Here is a 27,310-nt window from a genome sequence, read left to right as displayed (position 1 = left end):
CTAAATTCGGGGGATTACATGGCCACACTCGATTTGCAGGACGCATATTTCCATATCCCTATTCATCCCTCCCACAGAAGGTATCTCAGATTTGCAGTAGCCAGAGACCCTTTCCAGTTCAAAGTCTTGCCCTTTGGCATGAAATCGGCCCTCAGGATCTTCACCAAGTGCTTGGCTCCAGTGGCAGCTTTCCTCAGAAGACAGAATCATCAAGTCTTCCCGTATCTGGACGATAGGCTGGTCAAAGCCAGATCCAGATCTCAGGCGCAGAAGTCTACGAGAGCTTGTATCGAGCTGTTCACAACGATCAATCGCGAAAAGTCAGCATTCCAACACTTAAAGAGAAGAACTTTTCTAGGGGCAGTACTGGACACTTCCACCAACAATGCAGCCCCTACAGAGGACAGACTGAGAAAGCTCATCTCCCTCGCGAAGCGTTTACAAAAAAGAAAGTATGTTTCAGTTCGAATCTTCAAGTCCCTGTTAGGGATGATGTCCTGCTGCATTCCTCTGGTGCCTTTCTGTCATCTAAGAATGAGGCCCCTACAGGAGCAGTTAGATCTTCAATGGACACAATCCACAGGGTCTTTCGACTATATCATCAGGATACCAAAGCCCATGATACCATCTCTAGCTTGGTGGACTCAGGAGTCTCACTTCGCAAAGGGGCTTTCTTTCCTTCCCCAACAAGCACCTTGGGTGATAACTACAGACGCTTCTCTCAAGGGATGGGGTGCTTTCCTCCAGCACCTACAAGTCAGAGGCAAATGGAAGCCACATCAGAAAGTCTTTCACATCAATTACCTCGAATTGAAGGCTGTTTGACTGGCAATTTGCACTTTTCTCCCCAAAATAAGAGGTTCCTCAGTTCTCATCCGGACAGACAACACAACGACAATGCATTATATCAACAAGCAGGGAGGAACCAGGTCTCTGCTCTTATTGAGAGAATCTCAGCGCATTTGGGAATGGTCTATCAGCCACAAAGTAAACCTTTGAGCGGAACATGTCCCAGGCGTACAGAACATCATTGCGGATTCCCTGAGCAGATCACGGTCATCCAACCACAAATGGGAATTGGACCAGGGAGTTTTGAATCAAGTCTTCGCCCGATGGGGGAAACCGAGTCTGGATCTCTTCGCCACCCCGCAGAATGCGTAATGCCATTTCTTCGCAGGTCGGGATCCACATCGGGGCTCTTGGGGGAATGGGTTTTCCATGGCATGGTCAGGAATTTATGCTTACGGTTTTCCTCCCATTCCCCTGATTCCAAGAGTTCTGGCAAAGATAAAGATCGAACGCTGCAAGCTCCTTCTGATTGCTCCGGCATGGCCTCGTCAGTTTTGGTATACAAAACTCCTTCACCTCTTACAGAGCTGCAGCATCCCCTCTACCAGTTATGCCCTCCCTGCTTACGATGAACGAGAGCCAAGTTCTCCACCCGGATCCGGCTTCACTTCACTTGACAGCCTGGCTCCTGAACACCATCAGTTTGCGCATCTAGATACACCTTCGGATTGCAGAGCCATCCTTGCCAGAGCTGTAGCTGAGAGTACCAACAAATGTTATCGTCTAAAGTGGAAGAGATTTTGCTGTTGGTGTGCTCAGGTTCAAGTGCATCCCTTTTCATCATCACCGCAGCAGATACTACCTTATCTTCTACTCCTGGCCAGATCGGGTTTGGCGATTTCTTCGATTAAGGTCCACCTAGCAGCGATTTCCCGTTATAGGTGTACAGAGAACGTGCCTCCTCTGTGGTCAAAAAACTGTTTGTTAAGGGTCTATTCAGTTCCTTTCCTTCGGTGCGGCCTCCACCTCCATCATGGCACCTTAATTTGGTCTTGTCTCAATTAATGAAACCACCGTTTGAGCCAATCCACAAGGCGGACATGAAGTTCCTATCCTGGAAAGTCTCTCTTCTTCTCGCTCTCACCTCAGCTAGAAGAGTAAGCAAAATACAGGCATTCACTATCCAGGATCCTTTCTTACAATTCAAAAGGGATAGAGTAATTTTGCGAACAAATCCAAAATTCATACCTAAGGTCCCGTCCGATTTTCATACAAACCAACCGGTGATACTGAAAACCTACTTTCCTAATCCATCGACGCCAGCGGAGCAAGCTCTACATTCTTTGGATGTTCAGAGGTGCCGGAAGTTTTATCTGGACAGAACTAAACAGTTTAGGCAAACTAACCAACTTTTCGTGCCTTTCAGTGCTCCACGTAAGGGACGAGCATTATCTAAACAAGGAATTGCGAGGTGGATAGCCTCTGCTATTAACTATTGTCGTACAGCGGCAGTTAAACCTTTGCAGAATCCAGCGCGTGCACATTCTACAAGGAAAATGGCTGCATCCATGGCACTTTGTGCAGGAGTGCCCATTCAGGACATCTGCAGGGCAGCCACGTGGAAGTCTATGCATACTTTCGCATGGCAAGGTGATATGGCGGTAGGACAAGCGGTGTTGCAACATGTTTTCCAGTAACGGTGAGCTGTTGTAAGTTCTTTATTCCTTTTTTCCCGCCAGCCCAGTTTAATTTGCGCACATTGCATAGGTTTGTTTCTTTCCTTACGGCTCTCATATTCCTTGTTTTACCTGTTTAGGGTAACGTTCTATTATCTTATTTATTGTTTATCTAATATGCCATTCTTTCCTACGTAATCTTTTTCTTTAAAGATTTTGCTGATATATGTATGTTCCAAGGTGTATAGATATAGATATATATATATATATATATATATATATAACAATAAGTATACATATGGATTAATGCTATACAATGTGCTTCATTACTGCTTGCTATTCTGATTCAAGCATGTGAATCTATGAACGTTCCAATACTGGAGTAAGAAAATAAGTTACTTACTTGTAACTGTAGTTTTCCAGTATTGGAATTTTTCATAGATTCACATGCGACCCTCCCTCCTCCCCTGGGAAGCTCACCTTTTCCTGTCTTCTTCAGATACTCTTACACTCGTGCTTGAGAAAATCTGAGGGAAGGGGGGTTCTAGAGGGAGGGGAAGCCTGATTGGCTGGCCTTGCTTTGGTCCTTTTTTGCTTATAGTGATAAGGATAGGCTACTAAAGTGAAAGCCTTTAGGCCTTTTTTTTATTGCAGTAGCATGTATGTATAGCTGTTTTGATGTACCGGGGGCTCCCATCTCGACGACGGGGAAGGATTCAAGCATGTGAATCTATGAAAGATTCCAATACTGGAGAACTAGAGTTACAGGTAAGTAACTTATTTTCTTAGTTATGACAAAATGAAGTTCACACACATCCATCTAGAGACCTTCACCTCCACCTAGCCAATCTTTTCTGTGTGGAGACGACTGCCACAATGGTAGAGATCTCTGAAGTTGTAAATATACTACTTTGTAATAAAGGTGAGAGAGTCCAGGGGGAAGTGGCAAAAGAATTTGGAATAATCACTGAAAAAAACAGATGGGGTTTACCGAAATTTAAGGACAGATTTGGGAAGAAACATGGTTGCTCATGATTCCAGGTGCCTGGCTCAGCTTGGTGTCGGTTCCAGCTCTGAGGGCTACCAGGATAAGGACCAGAGAGCAAGAGGAGTTCTTTCCAAAAATGACCACTTGTGTCTTATCAATGTTGAGTTTTTGGCAGTTCTTATTCATCCAATTTTTTGACCTCAGACATGCAGCTGATGAAGTTTGTTGGATTGTTTGAGGTGTGTGGTGTGTTCCCGGTAGTCTGGGAAGGTGGGGTCTGGTGATAGTCATTAAGGATTGGTGTGAGGGCTGTGCAGATGGGGTTACGTCCTTTGAAGCTGAAATGAGGGCAGGGCTCCTGAATGGATGCAGTCCATCCTGCTAGTGCTTTCCTGTGGGTTATGACTAGCCGGCAGGTCAGGGCAGCTTCCCGGTTATCCTGCACATTGGCGTGGAGGATAGTGAGGTGGAGGGGTCCAATTGAGATAAATGGTGTTGATTTTGTTAATGAAGTAGTGGGAGTGCCAAGCACAGACTTCCTGTGAGGAGGTGACTGTTGTGAAGCTGGAAGCAGGGGTTGTGAATTATTTCATTATGTTCCAGATTTCGTTTGAGATGTTGCAGCTGTTTTGGATCTGTTCTGTGAGTGCTTGGTGGTTCTGAGCCCCTGATGGTAGGATCAGAGGGCTGATCTGTAAGTGCCTCTGTCACTGTTCTTGTGGCACCATCAGCACTGCAGATGTTTGTACTAGCACTCTGTGAGTCGGATGTCTTCTGTGTGCTATCTTTTCTGTGACTTGAAGCAGGATGTGGAGGTATTTTTTGTAAGCAGAGTCATGGAGTCTGCACAGGAGGTGATCCATGTGTTGAAGTTTTTGACAAAGCGTGTTAGGTCGTCATGTTCGTGTTGGTGACTGAAGCTGTAGTCCATATTTCTTTAGGGATGTCATTCCAGTTGCACTGGGAAGTCTTGCTATGTTCAGTTCTGTGCTGGTTGGCAAGTTCAGGTTGAAGCATCAGAGTTAGTAGTCTGTCTAGGAGAACAGGGCGGGCTTGTTTCCCATACTATTGAGAGAAATTAGTGAATACTGAGTCGAGGGGGTGTCCAGCTTTGTGGGAGGTTGTAACTCTTTCGGTGAGTTCTAGTGTGCGCAGGTTGTCCAGAAGGTTAGTAGTCTTAAGGTCAGTGTGGTCCTCTAAGTGGAAGATAAGGTTGCGTGCTAGAATGGAACAGCTGGATGCAAGCCCCAGTGGAGTGTAATGTTTGCAAGAGCGGCACCCAATTATGATCTTGGTCTGGGGGGGTTCAGCAGAGTAGAGCTCCTCCCAAGGTGTCTGTGTCTAATGTGCTGAGTTTTAAGGCCATGTCTTATAGACAGTTGCCAAAGTAATGGAGCCGTTTATTTATTTTTACTTCTTAATTGATAGTACTCCTCTGGTTTGCTGGTTCTGTCCTCTCTTGCAATATTGTAGCCTGGTGTAGGGTTACTGCGATGTCTGGAGTGGATGCTGGGTTGAGCCAAGTTATGGTGAGGAAGAGTAGGTTTGAGATAGGTCGTGCAGCAGGTCCCAAACTATTATGGCGTGTGGGCGAGCAGGTAGGTGAGGGTGGGGTGTATGTTGTGCGTGTTGTGGGTGTGTATGCAGTAGCATTGGTGGGACTGTTGCCACTGGTTGGGGACACAGGAGTAATTCTTAAGATGCTGGATTGGGCAGGTGGAGGAGAAGCAGCAAGTGGTGCAGTGGTTGTGTGTGCAGTGTAACGGCGGAATAGAAGACCGAGGACCCGGTTGGAGTTGCGAAGGAGGTGGTCGGGGTAGAAATAAGCGTCAAGAGGTGCAAGTAGGAAAGGCCTGGGTGCAAACCAGGGCTAGTCGGCTGGGGTCATGGTGATGAGTGCTTGGCCAAAATCAAAATGCTATAAAATGCTTCATTTGCTGCTACCTTGAGTGAGAGCCACCAGTCCCTCATATAGTTGAGAAGTGTGCAATGTTACTAACTTATCTGCTTTCAAATACACTACTGGACAAGAGGCCTCCTGGAGCTATGGTGCATCTTCATCTTCTGGGGCTCCTTAGAACAACAGTAGGAGTTGTGCTCTCTGATGAATAACCTGTGCTGCAAACAGCAGACTAATGGTGTAGAGCTAGCGTCAGCCATTCAGTCGCTCAGTGCAGCTGAGGGTTCTGCACATAATGAGGGGGCACTGCATCAGGTAGACTACTAAGGCTCCCTGCAAAGTACTTTGAGAGTCAAAGTGGCTCCTACAAAGAGAGTGATGGGTGGTATGCTGGCGCTGCCTGCTTTATCCTCTTGGTGAAGATGTCAGAGGAAGGAAGGCCACAGTGGAAATGCAACTGGATTCTGCAAGTACAGGATAGTGAACGGCCCGCTATATGACTAGCCAGACTGATTTCCAGGTGATAGCTACTTGAGGACTTTGCGTGGTTTGGAGTTTGGATTTTAAATGGAGTATGAAACAAGCTGTTGCAAGTAACCAAAAAGAAGAAAAGGGAAAACTCAAGGAAGGAAATTGACGTTTCTTTGGTCCATGCCCTGTATTAAGAGCAGTAGGGGGAGGTAATTTGAGGGTGAGCCTGGAGCAGTGGTGAGTGGTGGATTTCACTGTGCTGCCTCTCAGATTTATTTTGTTTACTTCAGTATCCCAGATCCGGGAGGCTTTGTGTGTACTTAAGAGCTTGAGGAACTTAAAACAATAGTGTGTATAGAGGAGAGCACTTCACACCCATGTAAAGTGGCCTTGTACATTGTCAACCATTGGCCCCTGTCCATGGCCTGATGTCCTTCAAAATGCACAACCTGTAATTGAATGTCGTTTTATGACACGATTCCTCAAAGTTGTCTCTTTTTCCAGCTTGGTAAATTAACTTTCTCCTGTCATCCTCAATCTCCACACCGGATAATCAAAACTTTCCACCAAGGCATAAGTTGCTGAATAGATCTTAAAATGTGCAAGTGGAAATTTGAAAGACCACTGAGTAAGAGGTTGCAGTTATTATTGAGAAAGGACAAGTAAAGGAGTGATGATCAAGCCACTCTTGGAGAAGTTTAAATCATTATTTTAACTGAATATAGTCCCATACTTAACTGTGATATACATATTCTCAGGGTACTTAGATGTAGCGTTAAGAAAAGTAAATCTGTTCTTAACTCCCTTAACGATGTTGTATAGTAGATATTCTGACTATGATATTTTTGTAGGACACATTTTTCTTTACCATATTCTGGCATACATCCATTTAAATAGGCCCAATGTAAAGCTCCTGTAATGGTCTCAGGTTGCCAGCACAGTTTGTAGTATTTTGTGAAAATAGAAGTGTGCCTATAATGGCAGCACTTACCCCGAGCCCCGAGATGTTTGCACTCATTTGAATGTTTTCCAGGTCACGTGCCTCAATCTTGCGCAGGAAGCAGGCTTTCTCCTCTGCTGGCTTATAGCACACAAGACCCTACAAGGGAGAAACAGAGCTGCAATTTATGCAAAGACCATCCATTATACTGTGCCAAAATACATGCCTTGCTGCCTCCTCCTAGGACAAAGTGCAAGTACAAAGCTTCTTTAGGTGATTTAATTCTCTCTCAAACATGCATTTTGAACTAGGGGCAAGAGTTCTTTAGCCAGTGGGGCAAAATCCCACGTGACCAGCAGAGGACTGGTGAGGTCACCAGTTACGGCAGATCAAGCAATAATACTTCACAAATACCTTAGTAATGAAGAAAATGGAAGTAGAGAGCAGTCACAACACTATCAGACGTAGGTGACTAAAGTTACAACACTGTCAGACATAGGTCGCTAAAGGTAAATGGGACCAGATCAGATTGAAGAGAAACCCTGCATGCATAGTAAGTCACAGAGGAGTAGCAGGTGAAATTACCTCTTTCATGAATGCAGCAGAGATGTAGAATTCCTATAGGTCGGTGCCCAGGGCATATTGTTTGGGGTCAAGGACAACATGTTTTCATGTTTATTTTATCCTTGGGACCGGTAGGCCCAACTGTCGGCAGCACAAACACTTTGGCTGACAGTTTATAGTGCCACATTATGGAGCAGGGAAGGGAATTGTCTGCAGCTGAAGTAATATTTGTGTCCATATGTTAATGCTGTTCCAACTTGTATTTATGGTTCATTAATGCCAAGCCTCTACAGTTGAGGTAATACGTGTGTGCAAATGTTTATGCGTTTCCAACTTGTGTTTATGGTTCTTTAATGCCAAACCTTTATTATTAGGGTAAGTGCTCTAAGTAGGTGGAGGACTGCACTAATGACAGTGGTTTCAGTAAAAAACAAAATGTGTACACATTTGAAAATTTTAACAATATGAGGCCACGTAAAATGCTCCCAGAATAATCTTTGATTAGATATAAATATTTGCATAAGCTTGAAAGCAAGATTGATGATTCTTTGCTTTTAAATTAAAATGGTCTCAAAAAGTGAAACTAGGAAAAAGAAGTTTTGCTAGAATACTGTGAAATTTCAGGTACTATTCCTTTGAAGTATAATTTAGTATAATGTGTTGATGCATGCTAGTATTTAAAAAAAAAAAACAATAATGAAGAATCGGTGTAATCTGTTTTAACAAGATTATGGGAAACATGAAAATAAACAAGCAATGGCAAAGCCAGTAGGACCGACATTGGTGGTCAGTCTTTTGGTTTTGTCAATGCGTATCTTGTTTTGAGACAGGTTTTGTAAACGTTTATTGTTGTCGGAGCTGCTGGGTCCTAACCACTGTAACAAACATTAGCAGAAGTCAAAAATATTTTTTGGTCTCATAAAGCACAGATTAACACAATAATTTCTAGCACTGAATAAAACAACTTTGTGTGCTGATATGCTCCTTGTAAAAAAAGAGATTGAAATCACTCACATGAAGCCAGCTGATAGATAGATAGATAGATAGATAGATAGATAGATAGATAGATAGATAGATAGATAGACTTTTAATATAAATGAAAGGTCTTGGTTCACTCCAGACCAAATTAGTAGCCAAATTCTTACAGAAAGTCACAAAGTGCACCCACGGTATGTGTCTTTGCATTAGTGCAGATTCATGTATTTCCTGAAGGCACAAGACTTTACAGAAGTAGACCAGGAAATCGTACTCCTAAGAAATATTTGTGATCTGTATTTTAGCACGAGAACATATGCATGGGTAGATTTGCCCATGCGGAAATCTGTGGAGCATTTACAAGTTCACCTACCCTCCAACCACTTTTTTCCCCATACATGGAAGAAGCTTTACTTCTGCCCTTGTCAGGAGTAAATTTCCAATCACGGAATTTATCCTTGGGACCGGTAGGCCCAACTGTCGGCAGCACAAACACTTTGGCTGACAGTTTATAGTGCCACATTATGGAGCAGGGAAGGGAATTGTCTGCAGCTGAAGTAATATTTGTGTCCATATGTTAATGCTGTTCCAACTTGTATTTATGGTTCATTAATGCCAAGCCTCTACAGTTGAGGTAATACGTGTGTGCAAATGTTTATGCGGTTCCTACTTGTATTTATGGTTCTTTAATGCCAAGCCTTTATTATTAGGGTAAGTGCTCTAAGTAGGTGCTGTAAGCTAGGACTGCACTAATGACAGTGGTTTCAGTAAAAAACTAAATGTGTACACATTTGAAAATTTTAACAATATGAGACCACGTAAAATGCTCCCAGAATAATCTTTGATTAGATATAAATATTTGCATAAGCTTGAAAGCAAGATTGATGATTCTTTGCTTTTAAATTAAAATGGTCTCAAAAAGTGAAACTAGGAAAAAGAAGTTTCGCTAGAAAACTGTGAAATTTCAGGTACTATTCCTTTGAAGTATCATTTAGTATAATGTGTTGATGCATGCTAGTATTTAAAAAAAAAAAACAATAATGAAGAATCGGTGTAATCTGTTTTAACAAGATTATGGGAAACATGAAAATAAACAAGCAATGGCAAAGCCAGTAGGACCGACATTGGTGGTCAGTCTTTTGGTTTTGTCAATGCGTATCTTGTTTTGAGACAGGTTTTGTAAACGTTTATTGTTGTCGGAGCTGCTGGGTCCTAACCACTGTAACAAACATTGGCAGAAGGCAAAAATATTTTTGGGTCTCATAAAGCACAGATTAACACAATAATTTCTAGCACTGAATAAAACTACTTTGTGTGCTGATATGCTCCTTGTAAAAAAAGAGATTGAAATCACTCACATGAAGCCAGCTGATAGATAGATAGATAGATAGATAGATAGATAGATAGATAGACTTTTAATATAAATGAAAGGTCTTGGTTCACTCCAGACCAAATTAGTAGCCAGATTCTTACAGAAAGTCACAAAGTGCACCCACGGTATGTGTCTTTGCATTAGTGCAGATTCATGTATTTCCTGAAGGCACAAGACTTTACAGAAGTAGACCAGGAAATCGTACTCCTAAGAAATATTTGTGATCTGTATTTTAGCACAAGAACATATGCATGGGTAGATTTGCCCATGCGGAAATCTGTGGAGCATTTACAAGTTCACCTACCCTCCAACCACTTATTTCCCCATACATGGAAGAAGCTTTACTTCTGCCCTTGTCAGGAGTAAATTTCCAATCACGGAATTTAGTAGGTTTGCATAGACTCGAAAGGGCATTCCAACCCTAGAACTATCACTTACCGCTACCTCCAGCCTCAGTATGTAGATCTGCAGAAAGATGTTAGAATGAGGACATTGCTAGTATTCAAGCCCTACTGTAGTATTAGACCTGGCATAAACATAGAAGCTATTATCAGAGCTCTGATATAATGAGAATGCTGCCATAATTTGTTGCCTCACTACATGGCACCAAAGGGACAAGTGGATTTTTTTTAGAGGACAAGAAGATTTATAATGCAACCTTTCCCATGGACAAGTAGATATTTGATTATCAAAGTCCACACCCCATTGCAGTTAACATGATTCAAGTATTTTGGTAGGAGACTTGAGGGTTAGGGACAACCCCTCAAGTCTGTCTTTTAAGACCATTAATGATTTGGAGGCATGAGACTGTCACCCCTTAAGCTGGCACTGTATGAGACTGCTTTCCAAATTTTGTGAGTCATCAAAAAAATAATAAGAGTGCTTTACTCGATGAAAATCTAGAACACTCTGCTGCAGCTGTACAACCCTTCAACATTTTGCTTTAAACCTTATAATCTACTGCGCTGTGGCATATTTCAACTGTTAGTCCCAGGTGTAAAGAGCTCCCAGTGCCTGTCCTCCCACATGTGCTTGCTCCAGAAGCAACCAACGTTCTCCTTTCGTCTACCATGGAGTAATGTCCCTGGTTAGTTGAGGTGAACGCTCGGTGACTGGCACTGTGATTTGAATAACCACAATGCTTTCCTTTTCTGTACCACTGAGGGATTTCTGCCCAACAACAGCCCAGGTTTGACACTTTACCCAGAGAAAGGAAAGAGAGAGAGGTGGAGAGAGCAGAATTGAAATGTTGAAAATGTCTGAAACCCTTTTAAGCATGACTGAGCGTGGATGAATGTTTAGAACTGTGCTTGACTATAGTACCACCCTCCATATTCTGTGGGTCCCTGTGTTGTGGGAAAGCTTCAGTTGTTCCTTCTAGGAGTGTTGATGAAAAATGCTGAATCACCCCCTAGGAAAGTTTCCTTTGTAAATTGTGCCCGTGTGTTCCTAGCAACACATCCTGCTGTAGGGAGAGACTCTTGCCACTTAGCTGGAATCAAGAGACAGCTCCAGCTGAAACTGGTTCTGATGTGAGAACTTGGTAGTTTGCAAATCCAGCATTGCCTCTGAAAAGATGCTACCAGATCTTTCTAACCAATAATAGTCCCTGATTTCACACCTTTCAAGCGCTATACAAAGTTGAATCTATCTATACGAACCCTTTATCCAGAAAACCAGGAGTCATTTACTTCCAAATTGTCACAGTACTCCTCAGAAAGTGTACAGATTGTGGCCATCTTACACCAGCAGTGACCCACTTGTGTTAGAGTTTTACCAAAGAGCTCTGCTGAATGGAGAGACAAAATTACCAACGGAATCACCAAGAGATGTCCTTGTTCCTTTCACCGGCCCCTCTGCTGATTTCTGTTTCAGCTGAATGTTGAACTAGTGGCCGAGATCCTCCTCTTGGTGGGCTGTGATGGTGTTTGGGACACTTGTGCCTTCTTACTAATCCTTACCATTGACTGTACACAATTCACTAATTATTTGTCCCTTTATTGGCTACTACCACCAGACCTATGAAGCACCAAAATATTTTCATCATAGTCAGCCCATTGTGAGATACAGGCCAGGGGAGATCCACTAACCTTGTACCATCAGAAAAGGTGAACTGTGATTGGCCAACTCAAACTTACTGGCCTCTGCGTCCACACAGCCCCAGCTGTTATCCTTAAGACCAATAGATGCTCTGGGATGCAGAAGGACTGTTGAAAATCTGAATACAAACTCTTAAAAAGGCCAGACTGGTCCCTCGGTGGGGGAACCAAACAAACTGATTTCCTAGGCCCAGAATTTGAAGCCAGAGTCATGGAACATGTAGGGAAAAGATCAATGGAGGCTGGTGAAGTGTTAAAGTTGTGGGGCATAAATTTATTTTTATTCTTAGAGAGCAGACACAATTTATTTCAGAATGAGGAAAGGCTCAAGAAGTTTATCTTTGAGAAATACTGTTCTCAAAAGCGGCAGCCTGCCCATTCATCTTAGATCTTCCCCAATCTGAACAAATGTGCTTGCAATCATAATAAAAGTAATTATTTTATGACTTTATCACTTTACCAGCCACCACTAAAAAAGACAATGCCAAAAAACGAAAACTGTCAAATATTCTCCTCATATCCAAAGACCTGGAGCAAAAGTCCTACTTAATGAGTCTGATAATTGTGACGTAATGAGGATGGTCTGGACATACCTAACAGGCTACTTTGCCATTTAGTTGCCTGGAGTGGCAGGCATGAAATACTCAGCAGGGTCCTAGAATCTAGGTGGAATGGAAAATGTCAGACTTGTGCTTTTTCTTCGATCTCCAAATGAACACCATGATTTTCTGAAAGGTATGTGGACAAGCCTTATAACTAGTCCTTCTCAAGATTGTGGATTGACCATACAACGTTATTCGAGGTTCCCACTTAAAGATAGTCTTTTCCTATTATGTCAATTCCTGTTTAATCAAATGTAAGGGAGGCAGGCATGAGAAGAAGATGAAAAATAAGGCAAAAAATTCTTTACTAAGCACCACTTTCTTCTCCCCTGTGCTACTTATTGCTTTCAGCAGATTGAGCATGTGGATTTTAATCACATGGATTCTTGCTTGGCTTTTTGCTACTTCCTGATAGTAGGATGTGTTTGGTGCCTTGCTGACCTCTTCAGTTTTGATCATCACCTTCAATCAAGAGCCATATGATTTCCAAAGGAGTTTCTTTGTCTTTTTTGGGGTTTCCCTATTCTCTGAGACCTTTTAAAGGAGACACTTGACATCTTTTTCATCTACTGTTCTGTGAAGGGTAGCACCGAGGCTACTGTTAGCAGTTACACTTTCCTCAGGCAATCAAAAAGGAGACACAGCAGACCTTCTCAGCATCCAGTCCTTTGCACTAGGCTAGGTTTGTACTACACATATAACACATACAAATCATGTAAATAGGAATGTTGAAAGAGGCAGGACAGAGTGTCAGACCTTGTGTGCATAGGCACTATGAGTTGTTGGGGAATGACAGTCCTCTTGTTGCCAGCCCCCTCATCAGCACATTTGATAAGCAGAAAACTTGAGTGCTGATGCATAAACTTTTAATGTAGCTTCACATGGTGCCTATTAGTCCTGAGGCCTGAGTCACTGTATCTCTGGGAAAACACATAGACAAATGACCATCTGATTGCCCTGGGATCTTCAGCAAAACCACTCCCCGTTTACCTTATGATAGTTGTGTTAGGAACTTAGGTAGGAATCCGCACTGTCACCTACACCCCACACTTGTGACTATAGCTTTATAGTTGTTAAGCATGTTAATATCCCTCATGTGAAGGGTCAAGGAAGTTGATATTGCACCTTACCTTAATTAGAGGCACAGTGGGGTGGATAGAATGATTCCGTATTTAATACAGTAACATTTGCTAATTATATCTAACTTGTATCCAAAGTTTTTTATGTAGATCACTTTCCATGCAACATTATTATTACCATATGCAGTGCAGTGTAAGCGTTGAAGAGGCCCAAAATGTAAATAGATTGGAGTGAAAGTAATGAGAACATGGGACTCACAGATAATGGCAAGAGCCAGGTAATAGGAGTGTGAACTCGTTGGTGATGAATATGAATGAACTCTGGGGTTCATGAGGAAAAGGAAAAACTAAAAAAAATATTTTGAGCATAACGCATAATTATTCATATCTGCACATACATGTTTGTTGTCGAACAGCACCACAGACGTCTGGTTCCTCGAAGACGTTACACAGTAAGTGACAGTGTTCCTTAGTGTGTCCGTAACAGCAGATTGGTTTGTCTGTAAACCTTGGAGATTCTTAAAGGTGAGATGGGCGATCTGTAAAACAGAGTGAACATAGTGAGATGCAACTCTGCAGATTTTAAAGAAAGCCTCTTGTCTCAAGACGCACCATGGATCTGCTACTTCACAAATTCCTTGGGTGAGAAAAGGTTTTAGTAAAACTGAACACTGAAAACTGAATGTACTGTTGGTGCTTATGTTGTGGTATGCTTATGTAAGGTGCCTGTTTTAGTGTTTGCACAGCAGTTTATCAATGTTGTTCCTCTGTGTTCATCAAATCTACCCAGATTTGGTAGAGGGGAGATGGCATGTGCTTGGACACTACAGATACCTGCTACAAGGATTGAAATCTATGTCAACTTTGGCATGAATAAAGCAGCTCCCTTTTCAGCATTGTACGATCTTCATTGAAACTTATACTTATAAAACTTAGAATAATTCCCCACTGTGTGCATGGTCTGGAACACTTCATCTGAATATACTTGTCCCTATAGTATGGACCAGGCTACTAGTAGCTCTCTTGCTCCTTGTAAGTAGCTCTCCTGTGCCCAACCCAGCCTACTAAGTTAGAGGTTTTTGGTTGGGTGAATTAATGTATGCATGCCAATATTGAAAAGTGGGTATTGAAGGTGCCAATGTGTGTCTTTTCAGAACTCGTAAGCCTATGTTTGGAGAAAAATGTTTGGATTTCAAGATAAATGTAATACTTCTATTGAATTGATAAATCATGCAGAGTTGGGGAGATTTATTACTAATATTATTAAGCTGGTGCCAGGGGCATTACAGCTATGGCTGTTATGTATAACCTGTGCAGAGGCATTTTACATCGAGACAGCATTTTTTACATTTCTGCTAGCAGCCCTGCCTTATACACTGAAGTGATCACGGCTGGTAATCTTGCATATGGCCGCTATTTAATACATTCTTATGTAGTCACTATTAAAACTTTAACAATATTAGTAGCTTGGGATACGTTTCTATGAAATTAAGTAGCTTTTACTACAGAACAGGTTGGAGACCCCTTGTATACACAGGGGATCCTGTTTTCCAAATGGCCATATGATGAGTAAAACTCTTATGATGTCTAGCCAGGGCCAGGTTATTCCAAAATATAGTGTGTCATACTCCAGAAAAGACTATTTCACGACTACGTTGCAGCGTCTAATGTGCAAAATGTTGATAAACATGTCATTTCTTGATGTAAATATGCTGCTGTTCCTCTGAGGGCATCCTGCCTCCATTTCATCTCGGCAATATTACTCTACTCTCCTCAGAATCCTTTGGCTCTGGGGCTGTATTCATGTAGAAGCCGGGCTGGTTATTCCAACGATCCGAGGCTGCTGTTGGTACTATTCCCATTTTGACCATATTAATAATTGATGTATTAATATCCTGTATCTTTATCGGAATGGTTGGACAACTGGGACAACCAGATACACTCCTTGGGGTTCTCTTCCATACTACAAATCTTGACACTGAGCCATTCTTAATGACACCCTCCTCATTGACAGCCAGTCATCCACCATACTGATTTTGTTGAGGGACCTCTTTTTCATTGATGACCTCATGTACTATTGTGTAAAACATTGAAGTATTCTGTACAGTCAGTCATACTATTGTAACAGATGCTTACACAATTCTCACCTTTAAGTATTACTCCTCTGCCTCCAATACAGAGGAGGAAACCCCTTCTAGCTAGAAACCTGAAGAGGAAGAAGGTGAAAAATGTACTGAGGAGAAGAGAAACTAGAAGAAGCTACTGGTGTATTGGACTTAAACAGCCAATTTTTCCAGACTCTGAGCAGACCGCCCTCTTCCTCCTAAGTTGATTTCACCAGTGGACTTCTCAAAGTCTTTGAAAAGTATGGTGCAGGAAATCTACTTTGATGCTAGAAGGAACCACAGCCTGAAAGAATGGAGCCCTGATAAATTTAACCTACTCTTATCAACCAGTGGGAAAAAAAACTGTTTCCTGTTTGATTTTAAAGATAAGCCCGCAGATCAATTAGGGACTATTCCAATATGGGTTCACCCTTAAAGAAGTATGTCTTTTGTGTGAAGAACTTGGCAATCATCTGTACTTATGTTGCATGTTTGGAAATGTTTAAGACACTGGATACTACCCAGTGGTGTCTCCTGAAGCCAGTTAATATGGATGCTGTCATTTTAAGTGCAGACCTTATAGGTCAAGAAATCCTGTCACTCCCTATACAACGCCAGACAAAAATGTCAGGAAAATGGACAGTATGGGTAAACAAGTAAATGCCTTTGCAGACACTTCTCGTACTGGAAGTTGGAGAAGATATAACTAACAACCATAATTCAACATTTTCTCATCATGGACAAACCACCAGGAAACAAGTGCTCAGACCAAAGCAACCCTGAAAGAGGGTGAAGTATCTTAGCAGACCTTGCTGATTCCCCTGTAGAAATTGCAAGCTATTCTCTTAGGCTATTGGGCATTGCAAGCTACTATCATAGGCTATTGGCAAATGGTGTACTTCTTCAATACTATAGGCGGCTTTGTCGCTCCTACTTACTCTCACAAATGTTAGAAATAACCTGGACATATCCATTGATGGACAAAGTTTATTTGGGAATGCTCCAGGAATACCAGACACCAGTTTCTTCCTCAATCTTTCTTTGACACTGCTGGAGCAATTACTGTTCTTGTTTCTGGACTCTCCTGTTGTAACCTGAGTATTCGCTCCCTTTCCCAGCATAAACTCAAAATATGTGAATTTATTTTAGGCTATAAATTTGATCTATTATTTTTCACAGAAACATGGTTGAATGAGGCTTTAAGGCCTCATTTAGCAGTAGCTGTTCCCTTTCATTGCAAGATCGTATAACATGTCCAAGTGGGGATGTGGCTTTGATTTTCCTTGAGAATGTAGTAATTACTCTTGACATAATCACCTTTTATGACTGCCACCAAATGTTCTGTCCTTTGGGCCTCTCCTGATCTTCATAAGTTTGCAAATATTTTAAGCACTAATTTTCCTCTCCTGTAATCCGCCAAGTGGCGAAATCGATGGTGCTTTTGATAATTATAATCAATGGATCTGTTTACTGTTGATCTTCTTGCTCCACTTAACATGTACAGCCATGTCTGGACTTTCAGCCCTGTGATATAGATCTGACCTTACCAAAGCTAAGCTCAAATGCATATACTTGGAGAGAGCCTTGCAAAGTATCTATTCTATTGAAGATAAGTTCCTTGATCATGCTGTTATGAAAGAATATACGCTGGAGAACAACCCTGAAAACCAGACTCACAACCTTGCATCCTTGGATTGTATTTTCCATTGGATGATTTGAGTTTCTTCTCCATGAATGGAGCTAAATCCAAGTGATAAGATGGTTTGAAACTGGCACCTTGCCACTTCTTTGGCCTGAACACATTGAACACCTCCAGTGTCTCCCAGAGGTAGGAATTTGAAAATTACCCTACATGTTGAGCTTTACATAGTGCCCCCAGACCACTGCAGTGGTCAAGGGGGTGTACATGCAACTGTCCTTCCCCAAAAAAACATTTGCCCTCTCCTACAATGTGATGACTGCAGGGAGATCACAAGAGCACTAATCATGAAATGCTTTGACTTTGGTAAAATTATCATCTCAGGCCTTCCCAAGAAACTCATTCAGAGGCTCCAAAGGCTGCCAAACCAAGCCGCTAGAATGGCCCAAGGCATCTTTATTCTTTAGGCACCCACAGTACTTGAACAAAGATGTTTTTTTTTTAACTATAAACCTCATCCTTCAGTGATCCTTCGAACTGCTTAAACACAAAGCCAGCCCCTTTAATAGTCCAGGGCCCTGCGCTATGGAATACCTTGCGCTCAAATCCAAGAGCTGAGCCAAGCTGCATGCAGTCCAAAACAGCTTAAAGCACAACTCGTCTAACTAAGTTAGGAGGCTTCTTGTGGAGTTTTGCGTTCACTAGTGATGTCCACCTTTTTTTTTATAAGGTATCCATTTCTAAAGGGCTAATGTGTAGTATTTTATGCACTGCTTGAATTGTTGTGTCCATTTCTGGTGGCCACTTGTATTGTGTTATGTACAGTTATGTAGGCCCCACCAGGAGCATTGTGTCCAGTTATTGAGGTCATCCATGACATATCGTGTCCAGTTTTGAATGCCTTATCTAGTTTATTGTGTCCAGTTTTGTATACTGTGTGCAGTTCAGGAAATCTCATTGAGAGGCATGTTTCTAGTTAAGAAGGTCACCTCCAGGGTGTTGTGTGTCTCCTTCCGAGTATTATCTCTGTCTGGAGCCACTGGCATTTCATTTGGAGGTCTGATGTGAACTGTTGTTCAGCTATAGAGGCCTGTTCGGGAGTGTGTTTCCCATTTAAGGAGACTGCACCTAGATGAGTGCATGTAGATCTGTAGAAGCTACTTTGTCGTATTATGCCCAGTTCTGGAAAGTAGTATGTGAAATTTTGGAATGTGTCTATTGATGAGGGAGTTAATGAGTGGCTGAATAAATAGACTAGTTTATTGATTGAAGAGTATGAATAGGTTGGTAATTTCTGGAGGGTTAGTGGTGCTGAATGAATAGAGGAAAGTCAGTAGTAGGCGAAGGGGCCTTTGAGGATGATGGATGCAAGAAAGTTGAGGGATGAAGATGGGGTGATGGGTAGAGTTTAAATGGAGGATGAAGGGCAGAAGGATGGAGAGGGTGAATGGTGAAAGAAGAGTGAATGGAAAAGTGTCAAGGATTGAATGGTGGGTGAAGGAAGAGTAAAGGGAGCAGAGTGATTGTAAGAGAAGGGTGAGTGGAGAGTGCACAGAGGGTGAAGGGCGGGTGGTGAATCTAGGATGAAAATGTGTATGGAGGTTGAGGGTAAGTAGGGTAGAAGTGTGGTTGAAGTCACCTTGAAACCCTAGGTAAGTGAGCCAAGAGCATAAAAATGGTGCATGTGAAAAGCAAACATAAAAACAAAAAGAAAAAAAGAGGGCAAGTGGAAATGAGAAGTGGAAGTTGTGATTATCATCCTCGTGCAAAAAAGGAGTAAGGAAACAAAAAGCAGAGTAAGCACTTTCCCTTTAAAAAACAACATTTGAAAACCTGATTTTAAAAAAAATCAGTTAAACACATCTTTGCACTATAATTCCCATAGCATATTTAATGTTAAATTAAGTATATCTGATTTCCCTCATCCCAATTGTGTCTGCAACCTTCCTTTTATTTTGCTATTTCTATTTTGAATATAATTTTGCATTTGAGTTATCACTGAGACACAAATGTTGGGTGACTTTGTTTCCCCAGAGTGTATAGCACCATAAATAGATGAAAAGAGCGCACCTCTGACTGTGCCTTCATTCATCCGTGTTAAAGGTGAGGAAATCTGGTTGTGTCACCATTGGCAAGCTATGGGAAGTTGCGTCTGGGTGGGGGGCTTCTGTTGTCTATGGCATCAGTGATCTGTTTTCAGCCGGGTAGTTTTAGTTGTCCACTTCCCCTACTCTTTTTCATAACTGTGGCATTAGACACACATAGAAGTCGGCTGCCAGCCATTCCTAAACAGATAAAAAAAGCAGGGCTCTTGAGCACTGGTGTTGAGAAACACTGAGTTTTGCATTGGAGAAGTCAGTTTCGCCAGCTTGCAAGCCTGACTTACTCCATGGGAACTCTGTGGGTTCGCCCGTAGATCCTGTAGAGCAGTGGTTCCCAACCTTTTGACATCTGTGGACCAGTGCTTTATCATTACTGGAATCCAGGGACCCCCCCACTGAGTCATTACTGAAAGCTGGGGACCTAATCTGATAATAATAGTCAATTTTCTAAGCAGTCGCAGACCCCCAGAGGAAGCTTTGCGGACCCCCAGGGGTTCCTGGACCACAGGTTGGGAACAACTGTCGTAGAGTAGAAGCTTTTCCATCCCGCTGGTAGGGCTCACAGCACCATGTAACCTTTCGGTGTATGAGCGCTTTAGAAGTTCATTATAACATAACATTTTCAAAAACTCTGCTAGATCTTGCTGTTTACAGTACATTGTCTACATAAATTGACTATTAATCTAGACATTTTGAAGAGGGAATTGTTGAAATAGCCCAGTACTTTTATCACTCCCAGGCATATTTAGGGGTTCATCGTACCCAAGAATACTTTGAAAAAATGTGTTAAACAGTGCATTTATTGGCACATTTTTTCCTAAAAATTGGCTACAGTATATGGTGTGCAGTTCCAAAAATATGGGTATGCATTTTCTAATGGTATAGCATTTCTTAACATGTACTTAGGATCCTTCTTCACTTATACATGCCACTTTCTTTAATTTTCCCACTCATCATTTCTTTAATAGATTCTTAGTCACAGGTTTTATGGTTGAGAATCTACTTGGAAGATCCAGGTTGGAAACGTTATGCTAATGCCCCACTCATAGGACACAGGGCCAGAGGCAGAACTAGACATATCTTAGAGAATCATGTAGCAGTGCCACTGCTTGGTTTACAAAGACCATGCAAGAACAGAAAGCAGAGAGGTTACAATAATCATATAGACTCAGGACTGGGCAGCAGTAAAGGTAATTTTATAAACATTAGTTTAATACATTATGCCATATCTCTACACTAGCTAACAATAGCAGATGCTACATGAGGAGCCCTCTGGCAATAAGGATCCAAGACCAGCAATAAGCCTCCCAAACAGCACATTCATCTGTCTGACCATGCTAGAAACCTCGGCGTCATCCTCGACTCAACGCTTACCATGACCAGGCAGGTCAACTCCATCGCCTCCACCTGCTACCACACCCTCAGACTCCACCAAAAGATCTTCAGATGGATACCACCCGACTGCTGAAAAACAGTGACACACGCCCTAATCACAAGCAGACTCGATTACGTCAACACCCTCTATGCTGGAACTTCCAAGAAGAACAGGAACAAGCTGAAACAAATTCCACCAGACTCGTCCTAGACATCCCCCGCCAAGAACACATCACAGAACACCTGAAGAACCTTCACTGGCTCACCATTGAGAAGAGAATCAACTTCAAACTCTTGTACACACCTACAGAGCCCTCCACAACAGCCTACCCATCTGTCTCAACCACAGCATCACCTGATACTCCTCTTCCAGACCTCTCCGCTCGTCCCAATAGTCGCTTGTCAACGTACTCCGCATGAAGAAGCCCTCGGCTTGAGGAAGATCATTCTCATACCTGGCAGCTAAAGATTGGAACACCTTACCACCACACCTCAGACAGTCGCCATTGCTGCCTCAGTTCAAGAAGGACCTCAAGACCTGGCTCTTCAACTGATCTCTGAGGACCCTCCCTAGCGCCTTGAGACCATATGGGTGAGTAGTGCGCTCTAGAAATGATTGCTTGATTGATTGCGTTAAGAATGCCCACAGTATGTCAAAGATGAAAACAATATGTCAGGGTGCCAGGGCCAATATTATGCCTTTTTTAATCCCATTTATGTAAGAAATGGCCACAGCACGTTCAAGCAGGCATCCGCATCCCTAGACTACCAATATGACAGGGGGAATGACAATTTTGCCCAAAGGTGCCCAATATTTCAACTTGGGTCACCATCTACCATTATGTCAGATGGGCCCAAAATATGTCAATGAGAACACCGTAATGCCATAGCCAAATTTTCGGAAGAGGAAGCCAAAATTGTTATGCCACAATATGTCAAGGATTGTCATTATGAGGCAAAGCCTACTATTATGTAGAGATAGCTGCAAATAATTGGCTGACGATATGCTGAAGCAGTATCATGATGACAGGACGAGCACTACGCCTGGCATAGCCCTAGTGATGTACAATTTGACACAATATCTTAAGAATCGTCACTATTTGGCTAGGGCTACTATTATGACATGTCCTGACACTGATACTCGCAGATATATCACGTGTGTCAGAATATACAAAATGGTGCTTATATATTGGGGTCACCGTTATTGTAGGTTCAGCCACTGTTTAGTTGTGAGGGAGCATATATGGCAAAGGCAGTCACCATTAGACAATGAGCACGTGGTCTGGTGGCTCAGTGGAATAATTCACCCACTCTAGAAATCTGTGTTTGACGTCATGGTCACAGGTTCAAATCCCACCGTTCACTGAGCCTTTCATCCTTGTGGGTTGATCAAAAGAGTACAACTCAATTGGTAACAATTAACACCTGTTATTGAGCACCAGAGTACGCCACCAGGTGTGTGTTTATTTTTCCATGCCCAGACTCTAGGGTGTCAAGTGCTCAGACAATATGTCAAGTAGAGCATGATGCAACCACTTTGTAAGGGATAGCACAGTTTTGTCTGGGATGCCCATATGCGGTAGGGATAGCAGAACGTCCCAGTCAGTCAAAGAGTGTCACCAATAGGCTAAGGGGGAGTAAGAAAATACAGGAAAGATAAGGGTCCTTGTGAGTGGGCTCAGCTCTAAGAAGCGCGCAATCTACACTTTCTCAATCTGAGGGCTGACAAAATGGGGAGAGGGGATGTGGTGAGTGTGTGTATCTATCTATCTATCTATCTATCTATCTATCTATCTATCTATCTATCTATCTATCTATGTACATCTCATTACTGGGGTGAGACCCTACCAGCCAATCCATAAGTGAGTTGTAAAGCAGACGTGGTTTAGACACACAAGTTGAATCTGACGGCACCCAAAGTCAGATACAGGAAGTCAGGACAAAATTGTATTCTAAGAGAAAAAAAATACATGTTCCCTATCTGGCATAATCGGGTAGAGACCTCCCTGATTGGCAATTACACTACATTTTTTACACCCACATGGGATAATCTGAGAATTCTTACCTTTGGTTTCTTGTCCAAAAAGCCCAGGATGCCCACCACTGTCACACCGACCACAACAAGGAACAAAATGACTGCTATGAATGCCCAAAATATCCGCCACGTGGGTTTTAGTGCCTCAGCCGTCTCTCTGCCCTACCAGGATGGAAAAAAACAGAGGAATGTATAGAATGGGCACATTGTTGAATCATTTTATGTATAATTCACTCACTTGCATCGCCTTTTCAGTTTATTGTAGTAGGTATTTTGTTGGAAAACTACATGGTCACCTTTGGCAGCTTGTATGCTTGTGTCCATGTGGCCAACACTGTATGTTGACATATCGTCAAATGTCTGTTGGGGAGCAACCAGTGGGATGTCATTTTCCATGGCCTCGTCACTCACCCTTGGTAGTGGCTGCAGTCTGCTTAAGTAGAACAAAGGTCATGCCACAATATTATTTCTACAAGGGACTGGGAGCCTGTAGAGACTGATGGCCTGCTTGCCTTTGAAGGTAAGAAGGGAGCTCCACAGGGGTTCTTGCACTTCATTTCCCACCAATACTCAGTTCTGCAGAGGTGGCCTGTGTGTGGATAAGGAACTTTCAAATGAGGGTCTGGGTCCCCATATGTGCACTGCTAGGAATGTGGCTATCTGCCAGCTCCAGTCGTGTGGATGTCTGGTACCTTGAGAGAATGGGTCAGTAGTGATTGCATGTATAGGTATGTGTATAGTGTGTAGCGCTGTACAGCGTCAAAAGCGAGGAATTCATCCACCTTTTGCCTTTGCCAGATTGTTTTGCATGTCAAATCCCATTTTTGGACCGAAGGTGATACCTGGAGCCCAATACTTATGTTCCAGTTACATTGGCAAATCACCTTACAGTGATGCTATACTTGTATCATAAGCGGGATGTGTGCAGGAGGCCTCGCGTGTGCTACTCCGGTAGTGCTATTGAAATATATAAGCGAGAAAGTGGCTTGTGTTAGTGATATCCAGTTACCATTGTAGCCAGCTTTGCTCAGTCACAATGAAAGCTTTAAAGCTTGCACGAGAAAAAGCGCAAGTGCAGGAACAAGACAGTAACCAATGGCGAAAACATGTTACTATTATAATTTGACAGATTATCAGATTTTTTTAACCACAGTGAGAACTATTAGTAAAGTCGTTCGTTTTTCCGTTTTTTCTCAAAAGTGGGTTTTGATTGAGATAAGACATGCATAGAATTATCCAGCCACCTCTGTATCTGCTATATGTACATCTTTGGGGATAATTCACTCTACATGCAAGTGCAACCTTTCTGAGTTTCACTTATATATTACTTCCTCCATCCACAAGGATTGTGAGTACGTGCCTGCTTCTTCAGTAGAGACCCCTCCTAGCCAAAGCTCAAGTCTCTCGCCCACCTCACAAAATGAACTTTACAGCACTAAGCTGGTGTAAAATGACATGCATACGGTTTTTTTTTTTAAATCGTGTCTTCCACGGGCACTCTCTTTTCAGTGACTGTTCTGCTGACTTTCCCCACTTAATACTTCACTCAGATACCTGCTCCTGAACATGCCTGAGAACAAACAACTTCTAAAGTCTTCCAGGGGCAATATATGTAACACACTTGCCACACCCAAATACTCTATGATCTTAGATTCCACAACTCATCTTATTCCTGGTAGCTCTAGAACAGAGGTCTTCAAACTGGGGGGCAGGCCCCCCTAACGGGCCTCAAGTGATCCCAGGGGGGCCGCCAGACTCTGGCCAAAAGCAGCATTATACAGATAACAGGCCTTTGTTTTGAGCAGAATTGTTATTGCATTTTGTAAAAGGTAACAGTACTTAACTGCAATTTTTAAATAGGTCTAGACATATTTAAACATTGCCATCTTTATAAAATAATAGTGAAAAATTCTCAGGGTGGCCCAATGATTTTTATTTTTCAACTACGGGGCGTGGCATTAAAAAGTTTGAAGACCACTGCTCTAGAACCACCTGCCTCAAACGTAAGAGATCAGATTCACTCAGCTGAGTTATCTGGCACCATGTTATCCTGTCAAAGCCATCCTCCAAACTGTTGGTCCACACTCTCGAATGCAGGCATCTCCAACGAGTAGCTTGTGAGCTACTGGTAGCTCTCCAGTTGTCTATAAGGAGCTTTCCTGTGCACAGCGCAACCTACCAAATTACAAGCTTCCAAAAATTGAAAAGTGTGTGTTTGGGATGAAATTATGTGTATTTTGAGAACTCATTACCTGATGATCAAAGAAAAATGCCTGGATTTCCAAAATATATTTAATATATTTAAAACTTTTATTCAAGTAATAAATCATGGGAGACTTATTACTAATGTTATTACCTTGGTACCAGGGGTTTTTCAGCTGTGGTTGCCATGTAAAAACCACGTAGAAGCAGTCCTAATTGATAAAGCCTTTTTTACATTACTGATGGAAACTCTGCCTGAAATACTGAGGGGATCCCTGTGGGTAATATTGCATGGAGTATCCACTAATATAATCTTGTCTGATCACTATCACCACGCCAAAAATATTAGTAGCTCGGTATAAATATCATTGAACATAAGTTGCTGTTATTTAAGAAAAGGTTGGGAACACCTGATCTAGGCCAAACCAGGCTGGGAACCCTATGAATGGGAACACAAGTAACCCTAAACCAGTTTCGGCCTTTTTGGGCCTCAGCAGTATGGTCCAGCTTCAGTCCTATAGCACATCGAGCATAGGATCCAGGTCTGGGCACACCCATTGTGCTTTGAGTGTCCCACCAAAGAAAGCAAAACATTGATTGATGGCAAGCTTGCATAAATCTCAGCCCCTGGTAATTGATCAGAGAGAGCCACATCTGCCCTCAGAAAGGAACTAGTGATATGAAAATCATCGCTGTAAATGACGTGTGCTGCCATAAGTGATGTCCATGTTATCAGTCTCAGACAGATGAAAGTTTGAGAAACCCATACTGGAATTCAGCCTCTATGTAGGTTGTGTTTAGATGTCTCCTCTTGGCCCAGTAATAGTCCAAATTACTAATATATGCAGTTGACTATAACATGCATATTACAGAATGGAACATTCTTTTTTCCTTGGTGTCAAAATGCAATGTATCCTTTGTGCACTTTATGGTAAATAGTGTTGCCAAATATCGATGTCTTCACGACACCAAAAAAATAAAGCCAAAATGCAATTAAAATGTATGTTATACTTTAATTAATATACTTGGCTAATTTTATAGACATTTATGGAAGTCAAAATTCTTCTGGCATGACACTATCTTTTAACTCTCATTTGATGGGTACTTATTCTGGCTTTTTAGTTTGAGTGAAAGTGTTGCTGGGAACCCTGTTGTTATTTGTTGGTGAGTGTGGGATGCAATATTGTAATTGTATTTATATAGCGCTTACTACCACTGACGATGTATTTCCTGAGACAGGAAGGCGGCAGAGATTGTTTAAAGCAAAAAAGACGACACACCGAGAGAAGTCAGAGCTGCAACTGCCCTTGCAGGAATACTGTGCTGTTGTGGCTGAAGGTCAGGCCACAGCCCCAGCCCTTCCAGTCCAGCCCAGGGAACATGACGAGGGGGGGAGAGGGGTGAGATGAGATGTGGAGATACACGCCACATCTCATCCACTGCACCACATCTCCTGCTCTAGAACACGTCCCCTCAGCTACTCCACATCTCCTCCAGCACCTCTCCCTTACCACACCACGTGACATCCCCCCCATGGGTCCGCCATCTCCCACAACAGCTCCCCCACTACACCACATCTAATCCGCTAGACAACGGCTCTGCCACTAGACCACCTCTAATCCACTAGGCCACATTTCCTCCTAAATGGCAAATATGACCTACAGGGCCACACCTCCCACAGCCACAAGATCACATCTGCACCACTGATCCCCCGCTCCTCTGCACTGGACCACTTCTCCGCCACCAGATCACACTCCCTTCAGCAGACCACCTCTCCTCCTGCGCCCCTCCACTCCCCAGACTCACCGGGGTGCCGCTGGCCTCCGTGCCGCCCCTGGCCTCCATTCTCCGTCTCCAGGCCGGGGACACTCTGCGGGCGAGGCTCTCCCACACGGTCTGCAGGCTGCGCATGTTTGGGACGGCGCGTCCATCGGCACCGGGTACCAGGACCCCCCGCCCGCTGGGGGAGGCGAAACCCGAGAGCCGGGCCTGGAACAAACGAGGCCTGTGCGAGAGGCAGTGCCCGCCCCCCGGGAGGGCAGGGGGGAGCGGGGCATCTCACCTGGGCCTCTGTGCGGGGCCTCCACCTGCAGCGCGGGCGGGAAAAGCCGCGAGGTGGGAAGTGAATTCAGCAAATGTGAGGTGTTTTTATTTCACGACATCCTGGCGCCATATAAACCACTTTTAATGAATACAATTAACATTTGTGCGGTGGGTGGGCCAGGTTGTAGAGCGTTGCACAAATTTGGGGGTGGAGATGCGCTTAGCGACTTTGGAATTAGAGAACGAGCTCCGAGTCACGGAATCGGCTCAACAGTCTGTGATACTGAGCAAATCACCTAAACTCTTCGTGCCTATAGCTAAAAAAAAACAAGCATTTGCAATGCAACCGGTTTCG

At 42.9% G+C, this 27,310-nt stretch overlaps 1 protein-coding gene across 1 annotated transcript; it reads right to left on the bottom strand.

The window, feature by feature from the left end:
* On the bottom strand, nucleotides 1-27,030 carry LOC138262375 (uncharacterized). The gene is made up of 4 exons (XM_069212273.1): nucleotides 26,719-27,030; nucleotides 22,741-22,872; nucleotides 6,816-6,923; nucleotides 1-294 (listed from the first exon to the last, which is right to left on the bottom strand). The coding sequence occupies exons 1-4, from the start codon at nucleotides 26,821-26,823 to the stop codon at nucleotides 1-3; spliced, it is 639 nt and encodes a 212-aa protein (XP_069068374.1). The 5' UTR covers nucleotides 26,824-27,030.
* Nucleotides 27,031-27,310: the final 280 nt, after the last annotated feature.

This window comes from Pleurodeles waltl, chromosome 10 (genome assembly GCF_031143425.1).
Source record: "Pleurodeles waltl isolate 20211129_DDA chromosome 10, aPleWal1.hap1.20221129, whole genome shotgun sequence".
Lineage (NCBI taxonomy): Eukaryota > Metazoa > Chordata > Amphibia > Caudata > Salamandridae > Pleurodeles > Pleurodeles waltl.
This window is presented reverse-complemented; position numbering and strand designations above follow the sequence as displayed.